Source organism: Ctenopharyngodon idella, chromosome 7 (assembly GCF_019924925.1).
Source record: "Ctenopharyngodon idella isolate HZGC_01 chromosome 7, HZGC01, whole genome shotgun sequence".
Classification (NCBI taxonomy): domain Eukaryota; kingdom Metazoa; phylum Chordata; class Actinopteri; order Cypriniformes; family Xenocyprididae; genus Ctenopharyngodon; species Ctenopharyngodon idella.
The window spans coordinates 28685127-28710246 of NC_067226.1; the positions used below are offsets into that span (position 1 = coordinate 28685127).

The 25120-nt window shown below is 37.2% G+C and overlaps 1 protein-coding gene across 6 annotated transcripts in view; it reads left to right on the forward strand.

Annotated features, from left to right (window-relative positions):
* The first annotated feature begins 4773 nt into the window (after nt 1-4773).
* The window catches only part of LOC127516295 (Fc receptor-like protein 5), a 192660-nt gene continuing 172313 nt past the window's right edge, over nt 4774-25120 (forward strand). For 2 of the 6 annotated variants that reach the window (XM_051900781.1, XM_051900783.1), the window contains exons 1-4: nt 4774-4849; nt 6518-6562; nt 19014-19295; nt 23696-23980. In XM_051900781.1, coding sequence (XP_051756741.1) covers nt 4819-4849; nt 6518-6562; nt 19014-19295; nt 23696-23980 — 643 coding nt within the window. In that variant the 5' untranslated portion in view covers nt 4774-4818. The remainder of the gene's footprint in view (nt 4850-6517; nt 6563-19013; nt 19296-23695; nt 23981-25120) is intronic. The other 4 variants (XM_051900794.1, XM_051900797.1, XM_051900782.1 and 1 more) reach the window with 3 other exon arrangements.

Below are 25120 nucleotides of genomic sequence, written 5' to 3' on the forward strand. Positions count from 1 at the left end.
CTACCCCTGGAAGACTTCGCCTGTGCTGGCCGCCCCGGTCCCCAAGCTCTCTGCGGGGGAGCACGGGTGGCCACACTGGCCTTCTGTTGCGCTCTGTGCGCCGAGGAGCCGGCTATCGGCTGAGGCTGCTCCCGCTCAGCAGCCCCAGGGGGATGAATACGGCGGGGAAGGAATCTCTGGAAGGCCGCTGATTGTTTACGTGTCTCCTGGAACCTATCGACGACAGATGACACTGCGTCGCCGAATAGGCCCACAGGAGACAACGGCGCATCCATGAGGATGTTCTTATCTTTCTCCTTTATATCTGACAAATTGAGCCATAAGTGCCTCTCTGTGGCCACCAAGGCTGCCATAGAGCGGCCAATTGATTTGGCCGTCTCCTTGGTGGCCCGGAGAGCTAGATCTGTCGCCCTCCTGAGCTCCTGTATGGTCTCAAATGTCGCTTCCCCGCTTTCATCTATTTCCCCCAGCAGATCAGCCTGGTAAGCTTGCAGAATGGACATTGTATGAAGGCAAGCTGCAGCCTGACCTGCTGCCGAATAAGCCTTGCCCACCAAGCCCGATGTTGTCTTTAATGGCTTAGTGGGCAATGTCGGGGTCTTAAGGGACGATGCAGACTCGGGCGAGAGATAGCTCGCAAGCGTCTCTTCGACCCGAGGCATCGCCCCATAGCCGTGGTGTTTCAGCCCCACGATGTTACTATATGTGGATGTTTGGGGGCTGAACACACGATATTGCACAGGTCTATTCCACGACCTCGACACCTCGGTGTGGAGGTCGGGAAAGAACGGCAGACCCCGACGCTGGGGTAGTGACCGTGCGGGGAGAAAGCGCTCATCAAGCTTGCTTTTTGGTTTCGTTTCGCTTCTCTCCGCGGGCCAGTCTATTTTTAGCTTATCGACTGCCCTGGTTACTACCTCCAGCAGCTCCTCATAAGCTGGAGACGAGGATGGCGGGTCCTCATCTCCAGCCTCGACGCTCACCACGTCAACCTCCTCAGAGGAAGATATGTTAAGCGTCGGTGTCTCCCTCCGGGGGGAAGAAACCGCAGCGCGTGCTTCCACCGCCAAAGGAGAGACACTGGGTCTGGCAGGTAAGGGGAGAGATAAGGCAGAGCCCGTCTCTCCCCCCTCTACCAGATCCATTTGTGATCCCCACGAATGCAGCCTCCGCTGTGCCTCAGCAGCAGCGGGACCAGATCCGCGGGGAACACTCGCCGCGGCACCCTCCTCAAAGAGCGCGCGGCGTGATCTTAATACTCTGAGAGTGAGCCGCTCGCAGTGTACACAGACAGCCCCCTCGAGAGCTGCCTGTGCATGCTCGACTCCCAGGCAAACAACACACATCTCGTGTGTGTCCCCACCCGAGATGAATCGCGTGCAGGGAGGCACACACTTGATGAACTGCTGCTTATTCATTTTTTCCGCCATTATATATATATATATATATATATATCGTGTCTTGTGAGTGCTTTTGAAACTCTTGTCCTCAGACGAAGAGATCACTGTGAGCAGAAAAACGGGACAGACAACACTAAATAAGACACACAAGATACAGAGAGCGCTTGCTGAAGACAACAGAAGCTAGCGTTCTTTGTTCTGGGTATGCTTTATAGTTTCCTGGTCCGTGACGTCGCCCGCCTCTGACGTCTCGTCTCATCATTGGTTGGATACAGAAGTGCTTCACGACGCAATCACGCAGAGGGTTCCCATCACGTCATTCGACGTAGCGTCGATAGTTCCCACGAAAGGGAAACATAGATTAAACACACTTGCTACAGAGTACAGACACACCCCAAAGCCGGAGGCGTTATAGCATTGTCAGCGGCACTGAGCGGATTTTTGATGGTGTAATGGACACTCACCGTAACGCGCCCTTTAAATAACAAAAACAAACAAACAAACAAAATTTGTCCGACTTTGATCGGCGCTGCAGCCGCCTTACAATCACGTGCCATCAAAGTACCGTGAGAGCAAAATGAGACCAGCCGCCTAGGTCAGGCACTGCAGTTGCTCAAAATTGGCTGGGAAAGCCTTGATGATGACACACTTTATTCTCATTGGTCAGATTCTGTGATGACAAGGACGACGTGTGTTGCATGTTTTTTCTTAGACAAGTTCCTGTATTTAACCAATCTTGATATTGGATATCTGATATTCAAACAAAACACACAAAACATTAACAAAGTTTATGATTACGCTATCTAGTAAATATATATTCTTATTTCAATCGCATCCACTTTTTTGGCTACAATCAATGCAAAAATTGCGTGCATGGTCTGCCATGAATGACGTTGGTTCAGTACACTACTTAAAGCACAAAGTGTCAGACCTGACGGCCGTCTCTGTACTCCTCCCCCGCCTGCAACCAGCAGATCTCGCCAGCCGGTGGCAGGCTAGTGTAGTTCATCTTGAACAAGAAGATTTTGCTGTTTTGTTCCCCGAGCCACTTAGTTATCACTTTTGCCTTATGGCAAGGTGCTCTATCATGCTGAAAAAGGCATTGTTCATCACCAAACTGTTCTTGGATGGTTGGGAGAAGTTCCTCTGGGAGGATGTTTTTGAACCAGTCTTTATTCATGGCTGTGTTCTTAGGCAAAATTGTGAGTGAGTCCACTTCCTTGGCTGAGAAGCAATCCACACATGAATGGTCTCAAGATGCTTTACTGTTGGCATGACACAGGATTGATGTTAGCGCTCACCTTTTCTTCTCCGGAAAAAGCTTTTTTTTGGATGCCCCGAACAATTGGAAAGGGGATTCATCAGAGAAAATGACTTTTCCCCAGTCCTCAGCAGAAACTCCTGATATGATTGTAAAGGGTGTACAGTAGTCCATAACATTTACATTTACTCATTTGACAGACGCTTTTTTCCAAAGCGACTTGTTTCCACTTACAAGTGAGGAATACAACAAGCGAGTCGTCATGACGAGGCAAATAGACACAAAAAGTGCTCACAATACAAGTCTTAGGCAATGCTCAGAGTATCATAAGCTACGATAGAGAGGGATTAGAGGAAGTGAAAGGATAGGTATAAGAATTTTTTTTTTATTTTTAAGATGAGGTTAAGTGCTCACGAAAGAGATGAGTTTTCAGCTGTCTTTTGAATATTGCCAGGGATTCTGCATTCCGGATAAAGGCAGGAAGATCGTTCCACCAGCAAGGAACAGTGAACGAGAATGTCCTGGAGAGTGATTTCGTGCCTCTCTGTGATGGTACCACAAGCCTTCGCTCCTTTAATGAGCGTAGGCTTCTGGTAGGAATAAGGCATTTATATAAGAAAGTGCTATATAAATGCCTTATTTGTTTTATTTATTGCTTTAGTGAGAAAATGACAGAGATCGTCTTTAGTTTAAGAGGCCTGAATAAAGAGTTGAGCTCATCGTTGTGGTTTAACTTCTGCTCTATTTCTGCTCTGTGGTTTTAAGCAGAGTAGAAGAAATATTTATGCTTTTTTCCACATCCTTACTTTCATAAGCTTAAAATACTCTAAGAGCAAAAGATTCACAGCAACATGTACAAGTCATTTTCATTAACTTAACTAACCCCTTAGAAATCCATCTGTGTTCAGGAAGGCCTGAATGATGCGCTTCTCACTTCTGAATGTAACCGCTGTCATGTTCTACCCTCCTTTTTAGAGAAGAATTAAAAATGTTACATTTTGTTGTAGTGAATCATCAGTCCATCCCATCTGAATCACTTTAGATCGTGTGTGTCAATTCATGCAATTCACTTTAAGTCATTTCTATGTGCTGGTGTTCATCTTGAGTCTCTGGCCATTTGAATGCACTAAAAGAGAAGTGAAATGTCTTAAATTTGATCCCTGTTTGCTTTCTTTATATATTTATATAGCAACAATCACACTATGCTTTGATTCTGGGTTATTGTTGACAAATTGCAAATTTTTCCACAGATTTTTAAATGGTCCTAGGCTTTTACAGAAGTCACGTTTTTAACAAATGTAAAATAGATGGAAAATATGCAGACATTGCTGAAATGTAATATGCTAACAGATACACTCGATCATGTGTTCGTTATATCAATCATCTTGGCTCAAACCCCCTTGCCTTCGGCTGCCTACTGTCATCTACTTTAAAGGCAAGGCTTTCGGCATCTCAAACTAGCCTAATAACAATGGCAGAAATGGAGCGATACTGAAACCAGAGAGCAACTCACAATCTGTGCAAACGCCGAAATGTACCACCAGCAGCTGCCGCTAGGGATCAGGCGCTGCAACTGTTTATGAGAGAATAACTCAAATAAGAGCGGTCGAGCGGTACATGAAAATAAGCCTACATTAGATGCCTCATCGTGGTATTACTTTGTATTCACTGGACTGTCCGTAATGTGTGTGGCAATGTGAGAGAACGCAGTGTGAGAACAATTACTGGAAGAACTTGAAGTCATTTCAAGAAGGCCTAGATCAGGGGTCTCCAAACTTGGTCCTGGAGGGCCACTGTCCTGAGTTTAGCTCCAACTTGCCTCAACACACATGCCTGGAAGTTTCTAGTATGCCTAATTAGACCTTGATTAGCTGGTTCAGGTGTGTTTAATTGGGGTTGGAGCTAAACTCTGCAGGACAGTGGCCCTCCAGGACTGAGTTTGGAGACCCCTGGCCTAGATGAACAGAGCTCTACTTGCATGCATTATATAACAGAGATTAATATTTTAAAATGGATCTTGTTTACTCTTTCTTCATGCATTTCTGTGTAGTTTTGTCTCCTCCTCCCTCGTCTCTTCTTGAAGTGTTAATGACTGTTTAACAGGAAGTGTCTGTTTTAGCACACAGCACTGTTAAAACAGTCCATTAATGTGACAGTATGGGGTCCAGTGCACTGCCTCTCATACTCTGTGAGTATTTTAATCATATTCTATACTATGTTTCTGTTTTCTGCACAATGCTTTTAGCTAAAGATAAAATAATGGTTGTGCTCAGGGAGTGTCTGAATTCACAGTTTCACTGTTTATTGTTTAAATTCAGTGTGATGTTACATGTTGATCAGATAAAGAGTTTTAGAAAGCATGCATTTATCTGTGCTGCATGTGAAATGTTGTTTTGTTGTAATTGTCTTTCATCCTATTTCAAGTAGTTCAGATAAATCAAGATGTATTTGTTAATATGCATTTGTGTTGTATGTTGCTCTTTAAAAACTCTCCATCAGAGGCTGAGAGAGATTGAGAACAGTAATCGAACACACAGTCAGCTTCTCTATCATGTTTTATTATCACACTTTAAGTGTCACCAGCCAAGAAATGATGCTCAATTTTTTCTCAGAACTAACTTCTTTTTTTTATGAGACACCTTTTCAGTTACTTTTAACCAGTTGATCTTAGTGTCATATTTAGTGGATGTAGGAAATCAGGTCTTCTCAAGATCATTCAGGAGTCAGAATAACCACAGGTTTACATCAACATATGAGCCTGTTCCACTAACACTTGACAGCCAAAAAGTGTCTAAGACAACATGTTTCCATAAATTATTTTGATAAATGTTTTGATTGAACTTTGCTTGTGCTATATTTCTTTAAAATGCCATTTTTAATATGTAATGCAAATAAGTTTTGGATTTTTAAATTTAAAGGTGTTTTCAAAAACTCCAGTGGTGTCTCGGCCCAATATAACACGCATGTCCACACCCTAAATTATTAGACGCCATAAAAGAACTATACTAAGACCTTCGTTGTTCCCTTTCTGGTTCACTTTAAAGGAACTGGGGTTGGTTCATTTAAGTTGTACAAAATACTTAGGTACCTAAATGTCCAAATTATTTTTGGGGCCACTATAAAGTCACAATTAATTTGATGGTTCCACTGTCAAACAGGAAGTGAAGTTGTGTGTCTCAAACAATTTGACCTAATTTGGTTTGGACTTCTGTAGCTTGTTTTGTTCCAGTGAAGAATCAGTGGTGTGAAACGTTAATCACATTAATGTTAATATTTGCTTGTAACGTGTGTATGCGAGTGTCTTTACAAAGAGAATTTTTATGTATCGTGATTTAATAATGTCATAGAGGTGTGAAAGGTTCTATATATTATTAAATGAGCAGAACACAAACAGGGGAAGCAAACAGAGGGAATGATACAAAGAAGATATGGATCATAAATAGAAATAGAAAAGCAAAATACAAGAAGAGGGACCAAAACACGTGAACTTCAGAAACAAACAAAACAAGCGAAGGACTACATTGTAGAAGCACTACTGAAACCAGTCTGACATTACATTAGTTGATGAGAATAACATCATATGTTGAATGTTGTGAAGCTCAGTGGTTCAAACTGCTTCTCTGTTGTTGAGCATCAGTGAATCATCAGTGAATCATCAGTGAATCATCAGTGAATCGACTCTCGTATCAGTTCACGAGTCCTGTGACGTCATTGTGTGTGATGATGTTAAATGCTGGAGAATAAACCATCAGTTCTCACCTGGATGAGCATCAAAACAGAAAAACACTTTACATTGTGATTTACATTGTGTTGAATGAATGGAAATGTTTCATATCTGTGTTTCTTCTGCTTTTAGTGCTGATGTCCTTCATCCACTCTGGACTTAATCAAGATGCTCAAGGTACTGTGCATTACTTTTTTTTCTTTTTCTTTTTTAATTAATGTAAATTGTGTTGTTGTATTTATTTGTCTACATGGATACCTCAAGATCCCACATTTGTCTCTGTTGTTTTATGTTCATATTTTGCTGTCATATCCACAGAATCTGTCTGTGTAGGAGGTCCTCGGGCTGCTAAAACAAACAAACAAACAAAAAAATCAATCAGACCAGTGGTTCAGTACTGAATCTCATCTTTGTCTGAGAGGCTGAGAACAAACACTTATAGAAGTTAGACACAAATTCTCAATTTCGCTGAAGAGTTGTATTATTATTACCTCATCAGCTCTTTAAAATAAGTGATGATTTATTCTTTTTGAAACCTCCGACTGAAAACAGCCCCACCTGCCGGTCAGAACAGGAACTGTTCAACAGCTTTATAAACACAAACCACACAAAACAAGGGCTTTAAACACAGACTTATCAGATAATTTCACACAGATTATATCTCTTATTAGTTGACTTTACTAGAAAATTGCGTGGTAACCCGTTGCACTAATCCATTTTAGTTTTTACACAGGATGAAACTACACAGGTTATGTTATATGAACATTCAATCTTAAGTGGTGCAGTAGACAAATCAAGTTTACATTAGTAGTAGTAGTTTTTGTAATTTGAAGAAATTAAACAATAAAATTTCAATGTTTTTCTTTTTTATTGTTGACCAAAAAAACAAAACAAAAAAACAAACAAAACAACAACAACAACAACAGGAAATACTTCAATGTACTCAACTTGTCAACCAAAAAGACAAGTAAAAAATGTTTGCATAAGCAAATCTTTTTGCTTAACTATTAGGGATGCACCACTACCAATTTTTGAGTACGAGTACCGATATTTTTTTCTGGTACTCACTGATACCGATGCCTATACGTTTATTAATTTCTCTTTTTTTTTTTTTTTTTTTTTTTTTTGGTGATGTTGCAATTTTCCAAGCACAGTAGGACAGCTTATTTATTATTACTCTAATTAAAAAAGTAATACATTTTTATGTGCTTGTCACAAACTTAAAGAACAAAAATTTCAGTGTCCAATAACCTTCAAAGGGCATAATTACCAATATATATGTATATATATATATATATATATATATATATATATATATATAATTGTTATATAAAAAGAAATTTACAAACGTATTACAAACAATACAACAAATACTATAGAGATACAAATTAAATAAACTTGTTTTCCAGATACAGTAGGTTTATATACCATGTATACATTTATTTACTATCTTTTGTTGTTTTATTAACATTATTGACAAATATTTAATTAGGCTAAGGTCCCTTTAAGACCGAATCCATGGATGGGCCTACTGACACATATCCTGTTTTCACCCAAATGTTTACGTCCGCTTAAGCCATAACCGACTGTATGAGATACTCCACATGATGGACATTTTGACAACTGTGTGTGCATTTGACCATTCAGGCGCAAGGAGAACCGATCGCGCGCAAGAAAGAGAGAGCGCACGCGAGAGAGAGAGAGCACTTCTGGTCTGTGTCATTCAGCGCGATTCCGCCTATCCCGCCTTCACTAATCGATAACGAATTGTGATTGAAAGCATGCAGTTCGCAATGTGTGTGTTGTCAGCATTAATTTTGAAGTATTTCCACACCTCTGAGGCTGACATTGTGGCACGGAAAATTCTGTCAGTTACGTCACGTGAGGTATCGGTCGTTGGTATCGGGGGTATTTTTACGAGTACGAGTACATGAGCTTGGTATCTTCCCGATACCGATACTGGTATCGGTATTGGTGCATCCATGAACACACAGTATTCAACAATATGCAGACAAGCATTAAACAATGAAAATTAGGGAAAAAGTCCGCACGCACACACTCCAACTAGTGACAACTTTTGAGTTGACAACTTAACTTGTATCAATAGAGCAACAATATGCCGTTTTAAACATACAGTACACTTTTAGCGCAGAACACTAGTAAACTTTAGAGCACTTACTGCAGTGACTGGACCATCTGAACAAGAATCCGTTCAAAGATTCACATTGTGCTTCTTGAGAACAAAAACAGTCAAGGTAGCTTCTCACAATTCCTTTGTGAAAATCAAATTGTAAGTTGATTTTTTTTTTAATGTTTGTAAGCTGGGTTTTAGTTCACTGTGGCCCAACATGAGAAGTACTTGTTGGATGAACTGGAATGTGTTCTTCATTGATTTGGGGTAGTTGAGATGCAGTGCATATGAAAGTCCAAAGAGAATGCACACAGCTTTTGGCAAGATTTTAATACCTTCCATCACAACTTCTCCCTCAATGATGATCTTAATTGAAGCTGGTTTGAGATGAAGGGAAGATGGGAGCACAGCACCTTCATGCTCAACAAGGGGGATCCCAAAGTCAAGGTGGCGAAATGAGTGATCATCATTGGAGTCCTAGCAACAGAGCACATTCATGACATTTCTCATTACATAACCATCAATAATGTTAAACAATATAGTCTTGTAATGAGATAGACACATGAGGGAATGTGTGAAGTGGTTGAAGAATATGACTGCTGTAGTACATTAAAGGGTTAGTTCATCCAAAAATTAACTGTCATTTACTTATTTACCCTCATGTCATTTTAAACCCATAAGACTTACGTTCATCTTCAAATCAGAAATAAAGATTATATATATATATACATACATACAGGTGCTGGTCATATAATTAGAATATCATCAAAAAGTTGATTTATTTCACTAATTCCATTCAAAAAGTGAAACTTGTATATTATATTCATTCATTACACACAGACTGATATATTTCAAATGTTTATTTCTTTTAATTTTGATGATTATAACTGACAACTAAGGAAAATCCCAAATTCAGTATGTCAGAAAATTAGAATATTACTTAAGTCCAATACAAAGAAAGGATTTTTAGAAATCTTGGCCAACTGAAAAGTATGAACATGAAAAGTATGAGCATGTACAGCACTCAATACTTAGTTGGGGCTCCTTTTGCCTGAATTACTGCAGCAATGCGGCGTGGCATGGAGTCGATCAGTCTGTGGCACTGCTCAGGTGTTATAAGAGCCCAGGTTGCTCTGATAGTGGCCTTCAGCTCTTCTGCATTGTTGGGTCTGGCATATCGCATCTTCCTCTTCACAATACCCCATAGATTTTCTATGGGGTTAAGGTCAGGCGAGTTTGCTGGCCAATTAAGAACAGGGATACCATGGTCCTTAAACCAGGTACTGGTAGCTTTGGCACTGTATGCAGGTGCCAAGTCCTGTTGGAAAATGAAATCTGCATCTCCATAAAGTTGGTCAGCAGCAGGAAGCATGAAGTGCTCTAAAACTTCCTGGTATACGGCTGCGTTGACCTTGGACCTTAGAAAACACAGTGGACCAACACCAGCAGATGACATGGCACCCCAAACCATCACTGACTGTGGAAACTTTACACTGGACCTCTAGCAACGTGGACTGTGTGCTTCTCCTCTCTTCCTCCAGACTCTGGGACCCTGATTTCCAAAGGAAATGCAAAATTTACTTTCATCAGAGAACATAACTTTGGACCACTCAGCAGCAGTCCAGTCCTTCTTGTCTACTGACGCTGTCTGTTGTTCAAGAGTGGCTTGACACAAGGAATGCGACAGCTGAAACCCATGTCTTGCATATGTCTGTGCGTAGTGGTTCTTGAAGCACTGACTCCAGCTGCAGTCCACTCTTTGTGAATCTCCCCCACATTTTTGAATGGGTTTTGTTTCACAATCCTCTCCAGGGTGCGGTATTCCCTATTGCTTGTACACTTTTTTCTACCACATCTTTTCCTTCCCTTCGCCTCTCTATTAATGTGCTTGGACACAGAGCTCTGTGAACAGCCAGCCTCTTTTGCAATGACCTTTTGTGTCTTGCTCTCCTTGTGCAAGGTGTCAATGGTCGTCTTTTGGACAACTGTAAAGTCAGCAGTCTTCCCCATGATTGTGTAGCCTACAGAACTAGACTGAGAGACCATTTAAAGGCCTTTGCATGTGTTTTGAGTTAATAAGCTGATTAGAGTGTGGCACCAGGTGTCTTCAATATTGAACCTTTTTACAATATTCTAATTTTCTGAGATACTGAATTTGGGATTTTCCTTAGTTGTCAGTTATAATCATCAAAATTAAAAGAAATAAACATTTGAAATATATCAGTCTGTGTGTAATGAATGAATATAATATACAAGTTTCACTTTTTGAATGGAATTAGTGAAATAAATCAACTTTTTGATGATATTCTAATTATATGACCAGCACCTGTGTGTGTGTATATATATATATATATATATATATATATACAGTGGCAAGAAAAAGTATGTGAACCGCTTGCAGAATCTGTGAAAATGTGCAAAATCTAAACAAAATAAGGGAGATAATACAAAATGCATGTTATTTTTTATTTAGTACTGTCCTGAGTAAGATACTTTACATAAAAGATGTTTACATATAATCCATAAGACAAAAAAATAGCTGAATTTATTAAAATGACCCAGTTCAAAAGTTTGTGAACCATTGATTCTTAATACTGTTGTGGTTACCTGATGATCTATGACTGTTTTTTTGTTTTGTGATGGTTGTTCATGAGTCCCTTGTTTATTCTGAGCAGTTAAACTGAGCTCTGTTCTTCAGAAAAAATCTCCAGGTCCCAAAAATTCTTCAGTTTTCCACCATCTCTTTTGCATATTTGAACCCTTTACAACAGTGACTGAATGATTTTGAGATCCATCTTTTCACATGGAGGACAACTGTGGGACACAAACACAACTATTAATAAAGGTTCAAACATTCACTGATGCTCCAGAAGGAAACACGATGCATTAACAGTCAGGGGGTGAAAACTTTTGAACAGGATGAAGAGGTCCAAATTTTTCTTATTTCGCTTGAATATCATTTTTTTTTTTTTTTTTTCATTTAGTACTGCCCTTCGGAAGCAACAGAAAATACTTACATGTTTCCCGGAAGACAAATTAAATACAATTTACCTTGATCTTCAAATTCCAAATGTTTTCACCCCCGGCTCTTAATGCATCATGTTTTTTTCCTGGAGCATCAGTGAATGTTTGAACCTTTTTTAAAAGTTGTGTTTGAGTCCCTCAGTTGTCCTCAGTGTGAAAAGACGGATCTCAAATTCATTCACTATCACTGCAAAATATGCAAAAAATGCTGGAAAACTGAAGAATCTGCAGGACCTGGAGATTTTTTCTGAAGAACAGAGCTCAGTTTAACTGCTCAGAACAGACAAGGGACTCATGAACAAACATCACAAAACAAAAAAACAGTCGTAGATCATCCAGGTAACCACACACAGTATTAAGAATCAATGGTTCACAAACTTATGAATGGGGTTATTTTAATAAATTCAGCTATTTTTTTTTTGTCTTGTGGATTATATGTAAACATCTTTTATGTACTAAATAAAAAATAACATGCATTTTGTATTATCTCCCTTATTTTGTTAAAATTATTAACATTTTCACAGATTCTGCAAGTGGTTCACATACTTTTTCTTGCCACTGTGTGTATATATATATATATATATATAATTAAAAAAAAAAAAAAAAAAAAAAAAAGATTCATATGGATTTATTTTATGTTGCCTTTATGACATTTTTAATGGAGGGACAGAAATGTCTCCAGTTTTATTATAGATACCTTAAATTGTGTTCTTAAGATGAACAAAAGTCTTATGGGTTTGGAAAGACATGAGGGTGAGTAAATGACAATGTTAGAAGGAGGTTAGAAAGACCAAGTTTCAATGGTTTAAAGGGTTAGTTCACCCAAAAATTAAATTTCTGTCATTAATTACTCACCCTCATGTCGTTCCAAACCCGTAAGACCGTTGTTCATCTTCGGAACACAAATTAAGATATTTTTGATGAAATACGAGGGTATCTGATCCAACCATAGGCAGCAACGTCATTGCACCTTTTTAGGTCCAGAAAGGTATTAAAGACATTGTTAAAATAGTCAATGTGCCTGCAGTGGTTCAACTTTAATGTTATCAAGCGACCAGAATACTTTTTGTGTGCACAAACAAAACAAAAATAATGACTTTATTCAACAATTTCTTCTCTTCTATGTCAGTCTCCTGCGCAGTTGACGTAGTGAACCACTGTCAAGTGGACTATTTTAACAATGTCTTTAATACCTTTCTGGACATCAAAAGGTGCAATGACGTTGCCGTCTGGTTCAGAAACCCTCGGATTTCACCAAAAATACCTTAATTTGTGTTCCGAAGATGAATGAAGGTCTTACGGGTTTGGGAGGACATGAGGTGAGTAATTAATGACAGAAATTTCATTTTTGGGTGAACTAACCCTTTAAGCTCTATCCACACATTTTATCAAACACAAGGACTATCAATTAAAGGATTATGTTGTCATGGTCCTTTGAGAAAATAAGTTACTTACAAAGCATGGTTTGAAGAAGTTCATGGGGTTGTCACCAAGGACATTCAGAGGGATCCCTCTGATGAAATAACAGTTGGCTCTTGAGTCTGTTGGGTAATAAAATAAAAAACAAAGTTACATAGCTAGAATAACAAGAAATGATCTACAAGAAAGCTGAACCAACAAAACACAATTTTGATTGTACTGGACAACCAATACAGTATCACTTATTGTGACGTTTTCATTACTGTAAAAAAAAAAAAAAAACAATGCAACAATGCAGTGTATAATGGATATGGACTAACCCTGGTTTGTTGTGAAAGCGGTGTCAACAGCTGTCCAACATTCCCTCTCTTAGATCGAAAGATATCAATTAGATGAAGACTGTGTCGATCAATGTTTTCATAGAATTCCTGCTTGAGGTTCTTTCCCACAATCCTGTTAAACTCCATGAACACCTGCAAAATAGAAAAAAATACAGAGCAGTACATTTAAAAACTAAATTATACTGTGGTCGAAGGTACCCATGTTGTGTGTGAGAAAAGATTAAAGGGATACTTCACCCAAACATGAAAATTTGCTCATCATTTACACACCCTTATGCTGTCCCAGGTGTATATGAATTTCTGTCTTTCTTTGGATGAACACTAAGAAAGATTTTCATAAATCATTTCTGTGAGCTTATGTAATGCAAGTATACGGGACGGTAGTTGATGCTTCAAAAACCACACAAAGTAAACACAATGATAATTCATACAAACGGATTCAGAGGTTAAATATTTTCTAGAAAATGTTTTGTTTGTGTTCATCTGAAGAAAGAAAGTCATACATCTGGGAAAGCATGAGGGTGTGTAAATGACACTGAACAATAACATCAAATAATAATAGAAAGATAGAACCGATATAAAGTTGGTTTGACATTGGACGTTCGACATTCGTCAGAGATTCAGCTTCGAAAACACTTCAATAGATCAATAACGATTCAGTATAAGAACAAAAAACAAGTTGTGTTCGAATTGTTTTAAAATGTAGAAGAGAACACACAATGTAGTTTATGTGTTTAATCTGCTTTGCTGTATTAGAAACCTATACATTTTGTGATGTAAAATAGCAGATAGGGACCGTCTACAAAGCGCAAAACGAAGAGGAAAAATGCTCAATTTTTCCATCCATATGCTTTACTCTTGAAAAAAAGCCAATTAAACTGTGCACACAAAGCTTTGAAACATACACACACACTCATGTGGTAAAAACACTGTAAATGTTACATATTGGAAAGAATAAAAGTAGTGGTAATAGTAATGTTATTAAGAAAAAGAAGTTTTACATTGAGTAAAAATATATTTCAATCCCAAATTCATATAGTGTGATCTATTAAAAAAACTGCTTTCAGTTGGTTTTACTATCATAAGTGATGCAAAAACAATGCTATTGAGATTCAGATGTGATAATAAATTTGTATAAAATACATATAGACTATTTTTTCAAATATAGAGGCTGTGTGTTGTTGCTGGCTCCTAGAAGAGCAGTTTAAGGTTGGTTTTATTCACAGAACTGTAGCACAAGGTGCTATTGATATTCAAAGAAAGACATAAACTCATTGAAAATAAACAAGTGTTCTAACTAAACTTTAAATGCTGTGTGTTGTTACTGATTCCTAGAAGAACAATTTAAGGCTGGTTTCATTCAAAAAACAATAGCATAACATGTGTTATTGAAAGCAACAATTACGAAAAATCATGCAAAGCCTCCTAAAGACTGAGCGGTATTACTGCCCCCTAAAGGAACATGTTGCAGTTGTTTTGACTGAGTTTGATATTCAAAATTTAAATAAATTTATTTAAAAATCATACAGTGTTCAATCTCAACTTCACAGGGTGTGTCTTGTTACTTGGACCAAAAAGAACATTTCTATTCATATATTTATGTGATTTGTAATTCAGGATAAATGCTATTGAATTAAATTCAAGCATGTTGATAAATTCATTTTAACCAAAATTAACAAAGCTTATTAGCTATTTAAAACATGCTATAATCCAACAACGGCAAACAGGCTTTCCAAATAATCTAAATCAACATTTACATAGTATAATTGTAGTAAAAATATATCTCTTACATGTGTCCCGCAAACTCACATCTATGTCCTGTGACAGAGCAATAACCAGGTGTTCATCTTGCTGCAATTGTTAGGTAAAAGAGCTATTTACCTCATCCCAAACATAGTTTATTTGTTAGTGTAATTTAATGATTTTTAAATGTTAAATAACATTTTTATTTCTTTACAATCAATTAATTTTAGATGTAACCACATGAAGCACATTATTTAGGTTACCATTTTTGCAGTGTGCCAATCAGCGTTATGTGTGTTTGTGTGAGATACTGAATTTGGGATTTTCCTTAGTTGTCAGTTATAATCATCAAAATTAAAAATAAACATTTGAAATATATCAGTCTGTGTGTAATGAATGAATAAAATATACAAGTTTCACTTTTTGAATGGAATTAGTGAAATAAATCAACTTTTTGATGATATTCTAATTATATGACCAGCACCTGTATATATTTAAGGGCACCTATTATGCCCATTTCTACAAGATGTAATTTAAGTCTCTTGTGTCCCCAGAATATGTCTGTGAAGTTTCAGCTTAAAACACTTCACAGATCATTTATAAATGTTGTTGACTACAGTCAACAACAGGCATGTGCCTTTATATCCAAATGAGCTGCTTTGCCCCGCCCCCTCCCCACAATCACAGTTCCTGCCTTAATCGGATACTCTGCCAAATACTATCAAGACATCTGCTTGGTTTTGATTATCATCTGTATCGCGATCACTCTCACGAATAGCATAGTTCTTCTTTCATCATTAAAGTTTATTATGTCGACGCGTTTTAAAGCTGTAATAGATCGTTTTCTGAGCGCGCTTATCTGAAGCACGTGCACACACACAGCTGGCTGTCATACGTCGTCTCGTGAGTAACTTCTCTTTCACATATTTTTTTTTTTTTTTTTTTTTGTCAATCACGTTTACGCACTGCCTCCGTAACTTTCATCCGTCATACAAAAAAAAAAAAATTGTATTGGTTTCAATTTTCTGCGTTTTTTTTCTGACAATTCAGAGTCACCCTACAAGCAAACGCCAAAATTCAGAATGTTGTCTGACAAGTTGATCCACTTCGTCTTGCAGCACAAAGCACTGTATAACAAACAAAGTGCGCAATACAAAAAGACGTAATATAACGACAGATTGTGCCAGTATCGCTAGCAAAGCATCAAACTGAGCCACTAACATCCTGAAGGGAATTTTGAATCGCTCGGGATAATCCCGTAGCTCCTTAAGGAGGTGGAACTATCCTTCATCTCTACGCAATGAATTGTAAGGGCTCCTGAAGGTTTTCTTTTGATTAAAAGAATCGCTTCAGCTGATGTCTGAACGTTTAATGTCTTCTTTGCAAAAGTCAGCATTACGCCATCTTGGCCTTATTTCGACACCATTTGAACATCGTGACACCGTTTGGATATCGTTCGACATCTTGACATCTTTACATCATGACACCGTGTAAAACTGAAATAAATAAATAAATAAAATTATATTTAGATACATAATGTGTGAGTGTATTTCTGTCCATATCACAGTTTACAAGTTTGTAGCTTATTAAAATAGTATCAACACACAAAGCACATTAACTTGCGAATTAATAGATGAAATCCAAAAAAATAAACAAACATACCGTGTGCGTAATATTCTTCTCTATCAGACACCTCTAGTTCGTGTACATCTCCTCGTGGTTCTGATATTATGGAGATAGAATCGTTCCAATATTCCAGATAAATAGATTATGATCCACAAATAAATGTAAAGAGATTCACAAATAAATAACCATATGCACAAATAAGTAGAACAAGATCCACAAATATATGTCAGGAATTTCACAAAAATGAGTTAAATTCACAAATAAATAAAACGAGATTTGCCAATAAAAACATTCACAAATATGTTTTTATGTCACAAGCACAATTCTGCCTGGCATTCATTTATGAATCACCACCTGTACATTTGTGAATCGGTTTCTGCACATTTGTGGATCTCTTCCTGCACATTTGTGGATTCTGAAACAGTTCTAGCGTTATGGAGATAAAATCGTTCCATTATTCCAGATAAATAGATTATGATCCACAAATAAATGTAAAAAGATTCACAAAAAATAATCGTATGCACAAATGAATAGAATGAGATCCACAAATATATGTTAGGAGTTTCACAAAAATTTATTAAATTCACAAATATATAAAATGAGATTTGCTAATAAAAAACATATTCACAAATATGTTGCACAACTCTGCCTGCATTTATTTCTGAATGGCTTTATGCGCATTTGTGAATTGCTTTCTGTGCATTTGTGGATCTCTGCACGCATTTGTGGATTTTGAAACATTTCTAGTGTCAGGACTGCAGACAAATCCACAAATAGGTCGACTCCACCCACCGACTACTTCAGCCAATCAGATAATGGCCACATTGCGCTGGCCAATCGCAGCACACTCTCGCTACAACCAATCACGTTTTGCTTTACAATTGTGGGCGGTCACGTTCATTATATCTATGGTCTGGTCAAGTCACCTTTATTTCTATAGCGCTTTACAATGCAGATTGTGTCAAAGCAGCTTTACAGTGATAACTGGTATAGAATTTTTGGCTGCACAGCAGCTCTTAAAGAAAATGGTGTCATTGTCCAGCTTAAGTAAGTTCAGTATTGATTCATTCTGTTGTAAGAATCAATAGTTATTAATTTAGTTAATTTATCTATATCAGCACTGGAGTAAACAGTGATGTCATCATCCAGCTCAGTTCAGTTCTCATACAAGGGTGTCGATGCAGGCAGATCAAAACACTGCTGAATATCAAATGTCAAGTGGTGGTCTCGTTGGCTTAGAAAGGAAGTATAGGGTTCTTAAACAATGGTACTCTCTCTACAACCAATCACATTTGGCTTTACAATCGGGGCGGGAACAGACTCTGAAAGGAGCTCCCTCAGCTCCTACTATGGCAAGTTTTATGCATGTGCTTGAGCGCTGATTAGGCCATGTATTATATATTGGTTTATTATATATGATTTATTATGATTTTCAGTTTCCCATTTTACCTGTGTGGTGTGGTGGTAATTTTCTTACTGTGGTGGTCCACCGGTTAAAGGAATGTAGAAGAAAAACCGTAGTATTGGCTGTCTCAATGTGTGTGTGTATGCCAGTTAACCTTACTATTTGCGTGTGGACCATGTATGGCGCTAAATACATTTTTCCAGTAAAGCATAATAATTAAGGGGGGGCCTCACACAAAGAGCAGTCTAGGGGCCACTGACCACCGTAATCCGCCCCTGCATATGTGGGACTGTACACTCAGGGGCACAGAAATAAAAATCCCATATGTGGTACCGCTCAAAAGGTTAATAGAGATGAGCACAAAAATGACCAAATTTCCTCCCGTTTGTCATGCACCACTTGTCATGTCCCTATTCCCCACCAGTGGGGCGTGCCCCACACTTTGAGAAACGCTGGATTAAATTCTTTAATATTAGTTGTTAATTTCACATGCCAATACTATTGTAGTGCTGTGCTCCAAAAAAAACAAAAAAAAAAAACGTCTGAAAACATTCTCTGCATAATGACTTAAAATCAGAATACCAGGTTATCATAATATGATTCCACAGTATTTCAAGGTTACAAAAAATCATATGAAATTAACAGTTAATATATTCAGAAATTTGACATTGTGATATCAGTGAATCAGGCCACTTCATGACAACTATATCATCAATAAGCAGCCAAATGTCCAAATCTTTAAACTTTAATTAGTTTCATTAAACTTGACTCCTCAAAACACATGAGAAAACTAACGACAGTACAACAGCAAAACAGAATATATGATATGAAATATGAGATAAAATAATGTATAAACTTTTACAAAATTGTAAAACATTTACAAAATAGTTTTCTCTGAAAGAGCTGTTTGAGTCACTGTGTTTTTGTGTTTCTTCACAGATTTACCCACATCTACACTGACTGTGACTCCAGACAGTCCTGTATTCACTGGAGAGACAGTCAATCTGAAGTGTGTGATAAACTCTGATCACAGTGACTGGAGATATGAGTGGAATAAAGACAGTTCAATGTTACAGAGGTCTGAGCGTCACACTGTAAACAGAGACACTCTCAGTATTGTTGGAGCTGTTAAGTCTGATCAGGGTCAGTACACGTGTAAAGGACACATAGATGGAAGATCAGTTTCATCACAATCAAGCTCTGTTTCTCTCTCTGTGGAGGGTGAGTTGAACATTATTGTCCTCATAAACTCTCTCTTATGATCACACATCCGATCGAGAAACTGTGGTTTTGTTCAGAATGGAGCTGCTTACTGAATTCAGTACAGTATATTCTCTATCTGCCCATTTCTTAATAGTATGTGTGAAACAGATCACGTTATGCAACAATAAATGGTTTAAACTGTCACATGACTGTATTGCAAGTTTAAAGCAGCACTCTTTTTTCACACTCTTGACTTTAGTAAATACAATCTGCAGTTGTTATATCTGAATACAAAAGAACGCACATGTAGGCTAGATATGAATATTAGTGTTTCATTTAGTTTTTACCAATAATTACAAACATTTTTGACGTAATTAATACAAACTGAGATGTGTTTTACATAGAAAATAGATGTTTTGCATTAATGTCCACATTGAAGCTCCAATAGCAATTGGTTACTCTTTTGATAATAATTTTTAGCTTTATGTGTGTCAGACACATTTTTAGAAGCACAGCAAAATCACCAATGTTAAATTAACAACCCTGGTGTATATATGAGTCTCATCCACAGGTGTTAAAAACTAACACTGAAGCAGTGTAGGATCTACTCTTTGTAGTGTCAACTGTTGAATTGTTCATGCAGTTCATTAAATGGTTCACTTTACAAGTGATGATTGACCATTAGTGATGAACACCTGCTGTTAATGAACAGTTTAGATACACAACTGATGTAAAGCCAACACACACACATACAGCAGCTTTGGATATAATTCGACCTCTTAATACCTCATGACAGGACGATTAAAACAACTTGTTCCCATAATCACTTATAAAAGTTTGTGTGTAAAAGTTGTTCATTCAGATTTAGTGGTTTAGCTCTAGTTAAAGTTAGTTTGAAATGTTTAAAATGTGAAGTCACCATTGTGATCAGTGTTCCCTTTTGTAGGGCACTTGAACCTTGGTTTATGTTAAATTATTTTAAGGTCAGCCATTGCAACAGTGTTTTAACAAACTCATTTGCAATGAAGAGTGATGCATGCATACCATTACAGAACAAAAATATATGGGAATATACTGCAAAACATAATGCGATATATTACGTAATACATTTCCATATATGGGAATCTAGTGCTTATATTTTCCAATATACTGCAATATGTGCATTGACCATGTATAGCTATATATTGATACATAAAAATATTGAGAAATGAAGACAAAAATAGCATTAGTTTTATCCTTTATTATGTACATATTTTGCACATACATGTTCCCATATAAATGTGAATGTATGTACACACATATATACACACATTCACAGAATGAGTTATAGCAGAGTTTTAGTTCCCAGCATGCTTTGCATCTGACTGATAAAGGAGAGTAAATGTTTAAATTAAGTGTTATTTCATGTGTTTTTCTCAATATTACTATAGTGAGAGATCTGTTAGTATTTAATGTTCTATTATTTTGGAATTTAAAAAGTTTTCTGGTATATCTGAGTTTTTGGGGTTACCATTGTGCTGAAGAGTAGAGCCTGTGATGAGGTTGATGATTGGCTGAACTCTATTAAGAGTATAATTACTTTATTTAAAAAGTAGTAGCTGTGCGTTCTTTACAGTGATAGTCTCTTTACTAAATACTTTAGTACATGCAGGAGTGCTTGTGATTGTCAACTATCTTGAAATTATGAAATGTTCATTATGTAGCTAATTATAAAATATAAGAAATATATTTTATATTTGTGTGTGTTTATACGGAGCCCATAAAGGGACCTTTGCAAAAATAAAAATTACACAGAGTTTCGTGTGCGCACGAGAAACTTATGGCGTGCACGCGTTACAATTTCCAGTTTGTGTATACTAAAACCTATTTCATTTGTGTGTCACTGCCTATGAAGAAATCAAGAGTATGCATGCACATGAACGATCTATTTGCTCAAAATTATGAAGAAAATGTGAGAATGGATGAATTAATAAAGATCTATTTGCTCAAAATTATGAAGAAAATGTGAGTATGGATGAATTAATAAAGATCTACTTGCTTAAAATTATGAAGAAAATGCGAGTATGGATGTGCATGAATTAATAAAGATCTATTTGCTCAAAATTATAAAGAAAAAGAGAGTATGGACGCGCATGAATTATTAAAGTTCTGTTTGCTCAAATTATGCAGAAAATGCGAGTATGGATGTGCATAAATTAATAAAGATCTATTCGCTCAAAATTTTAAAGAAAATGACAGTATGGATGTGTATGAATTAATAACGATCTATTTGCTGAAATAAGGCTTTCGTAGGGCAGTTTATATCACGGCCTCATGTCTGCTTTAAATCATTCTCTGTGACGGCCGGGAAACCGCGACATGAATAGCTGTGTGCATTGTTCTTTTTTTTTTTTTTTTTTTTTTTTTTAAAAGGCTGATACAGTAAAAAGTGCTTAAAATGTGGCTTTCGTTATGGAAGTGCGTCATATTTCAAGGACTTATGTCCATTTTAACGTATTTAACTCTGTGGCATCCAAGAAATCGCGCTGGGAAATGGGCTCAGTGTGCATTGTCATAATGCACGTTTAATGGTTCATGAAAAACATTGGTACAGTAAAAATGATAAAACTTTGCATTTCGTTAGGGCAGTAGGCCATATTTATATTGTCCCATATAAAAATACTGGAACTGTAAAATGTAAGTCTACTAAAATTTCGTATTTCACAAGATCAAACGCCCCTTTATTAAACCACTTTGTCGGATTTAACGCATCCTTACAGGTGGCAGAGAAATGCTTATTTTCTTCATTCAGTTCTAACAGCGCTTATTGCGAGCAGAGCCATAGACATAAAGGACTTTAGATATAAAGGAAGGCACATGTTCAAAAAAAATTAAAACGAATAATTAGCTGGATTCATCCTAGACGATCTGGTCTAAGACAGACAGATTTTGAGCAAATACAGCTTTATTAGTTCATGTGCATCCATACTCTCATTTTCTTCATAATTTTCATGATCTTTATTAGTTCATGTGCATCCATACTCTCATTTTCTTCATAATTTTCATGATCTTTATTAGTTCATGTGCATCCATACTCTCATTTTCTTCATAATTTTCATGATCTTTATTAGTTCATGTGCATCCATACTCTCATTTTCTTCATAATTTTCATGATCTTTATTAGTTCATGTGCATCCATACTCTGGCTTTCTTCATAGGCAGTGACGCACAAATGAAATAGGTTATAGTATACACAAACCGGAAATTGTAACGCGTGCACGCGCGAAACTCTGTCAATTTTTTATTTTTGCAAAGGTCCCTTTGGGGGCTCCTTATGTTTATACTGCATATAATGTAAATGTGCAATATATTTATACACGTCATACCATATCTGATCTCACGTGCATTTATATGCTATGAAGTGTAGCCTATTACTGAATATAAAATTACATACATTATGATATATTAGTAAATATACTGTCACATATTTTTCAATATATGAAAAGCGGCAATTGCTTATGTATTATTCAGTATATTGTAATATACTAACACAATATATTATTCTGTATTTTTCAAATATACTGTTAAATAATATATATTGATCATTCATATACAGTATAAGGAGGAAATATTTTCTTTGCATAAGAGTATAGACTTTACCTGAAATCACCTGATTTGATATTGAGATGTTGTAAAGTATAAAAGATTTCAGAAGAGGCTCTTAGTCAAGTAATCATGAGCTGTTGTTAAATAACAGTGTTGTGGAAAGATAAGCAGATATTGTCTCTGAAAACGATTTTGCATGGGAATAGTTGAACTGTCACATGTGCATGTGGGTACCAGTGCCAAACTCAACAATGGCACCCAGCATGCATTGCAGCATGGATCTTTTGATTTGGAAATGTTTGAGTACTTCCATTGTTGAGTTTTGTATGATGACTGCTGAGGTCTAAGCCTGTAAGAGACTAAACATCTGGCTAAGTGTTTTTCATCACCTCATGACAACAGTATTTCATCACTGTAGTTCCACTATATTATATATTTTAGGAGAACTGTAAGGTTCAAATCTCACATTAACTTTAGCATTCAAAATGCAAATGACCACTTTCCTTATTTATTTTATTTATCTGCATACTGAATTGTGATTGGTTGGTCCTTTTTGCAAATATTTAACATTCTATAACTATCATGGCAAAGTGACAGAATTTGCAATCATTAATTTTTCAAACTTGTGTTTTAATCTTTAAACTTTAATTAGTTTCATTAAACTTGACTCCTCAAAACACATGAGAAAACTAATGACAGTACAACAGCAAAACAGAATATATGATATGAAATATGAGATAAAATAATGTATAAACTAGTTTTGTAAAACATTTACAAAATAGTTTTCTCTGAAAGAGCTGTTTGAGTCACTGTGTTTTTGTGTTTCTTCACAGGTTTACCCACATCTACACTGACTGTGACTCCAGACAGATCTGTATTCACTGGAGAGACAGTCAATCTGAAGTGTGTGATAAACTCTGATCACAGTGACTGGAGATATGAGTGGAATAAAGACTACAGTGTGTTACAGACGTCTGAGCGTTACACTGTAAACAGAGACACTCTCAGTATTGTTGGAGCTGTTAAGTCTGATGAGGGTCGGTACACGTGTAGAGGACAGAGAGATGGAAGATCAGTTTCATCACAATCAAGCTCTGCTGTTTCTCTCTCTGTGAAGGGTGAGTTGAACATCATTGTCCTCATAAACTCTCTCTACATGATCATGATCACAACCAGTCAAGAGTCTTTCACTCTCAGATGTTTCATTCACACTGATGATAAATACAGTTGTCACTCCTCTTTTGAGGGCTTGATTTTAGTTAATTAGTGGTTCTTATCTATAAGGAAAAGCATCACTATTGTTCTCTTGAATACTTATTATTCTTCTTCCACACAAAACTTCGGCTCGTAACTCGTCCCGCACCGTTTGTCATCGACCCATAATTGAGGCATCAAATCATGTGTATTATTGAGGAGAGGTGTGTGTGCTGTATCTTTTATAAGCGATCGGGTGTACGATGTTCACACAGAGGGCAAAAAATGGGTGAAAAACTTTGCATTATGACAAATTTTGACGGGTCATCGATCAGAGCGAGGATTTCAGAACTGCCCCACAGACACACTATGGTGAAGAGACGGCCCATGAAACAGGGATTGTGCAAATCATTTTACACTGAACATAACTCTGGATCACAATGTCAAAGAGGGGCGGGCTCATTTTACTCAGGCAACCAATCAATCTCTCAGGATCACTGTTGAAGCTATCAAGCCACGCCCTAGCAACCACATAGAGCGCCCTAGCAACCATATAGAGCACCCTAGCAACAAGTTTCATAAACTTCCATTCAAAGAGATCAAAGGAATATCTTTGGATTGAAGTGTCATAGAATCATGAGGGTGAGCTCGTTTGACTCGGGGCAGCAAACAGCCAATCACCAATCACCTTCAACACTTCCTAGCCATGCCCTAGTAACCATTGACGAGCACCCTAGCAACCCAAACCCAAAGAGGGATATCTTTAAATCATAGAGACATGGGGTTTGGTTTATATCATTCATACTGACAAGCAGCTTATTGAGTATCATCATTGTCAGCTGCCAAGCCTCTCCCTAGCAACCAAACAGAGTACCCTAGCAACCGTTCAGCAATACCTGTATCTCTGCATCAGAACATTGTAGAGAGATGAAGGTTGTCTCTTTTGACTCATTCTAGCAAACAGACTTCCAACATGCTACACATGCTAGCAGTGAATAGCTACATGTTAATAACCATTAGCTAAGTTATAAATCAGGCTAAAAACATACGAAGAACTCTATAAA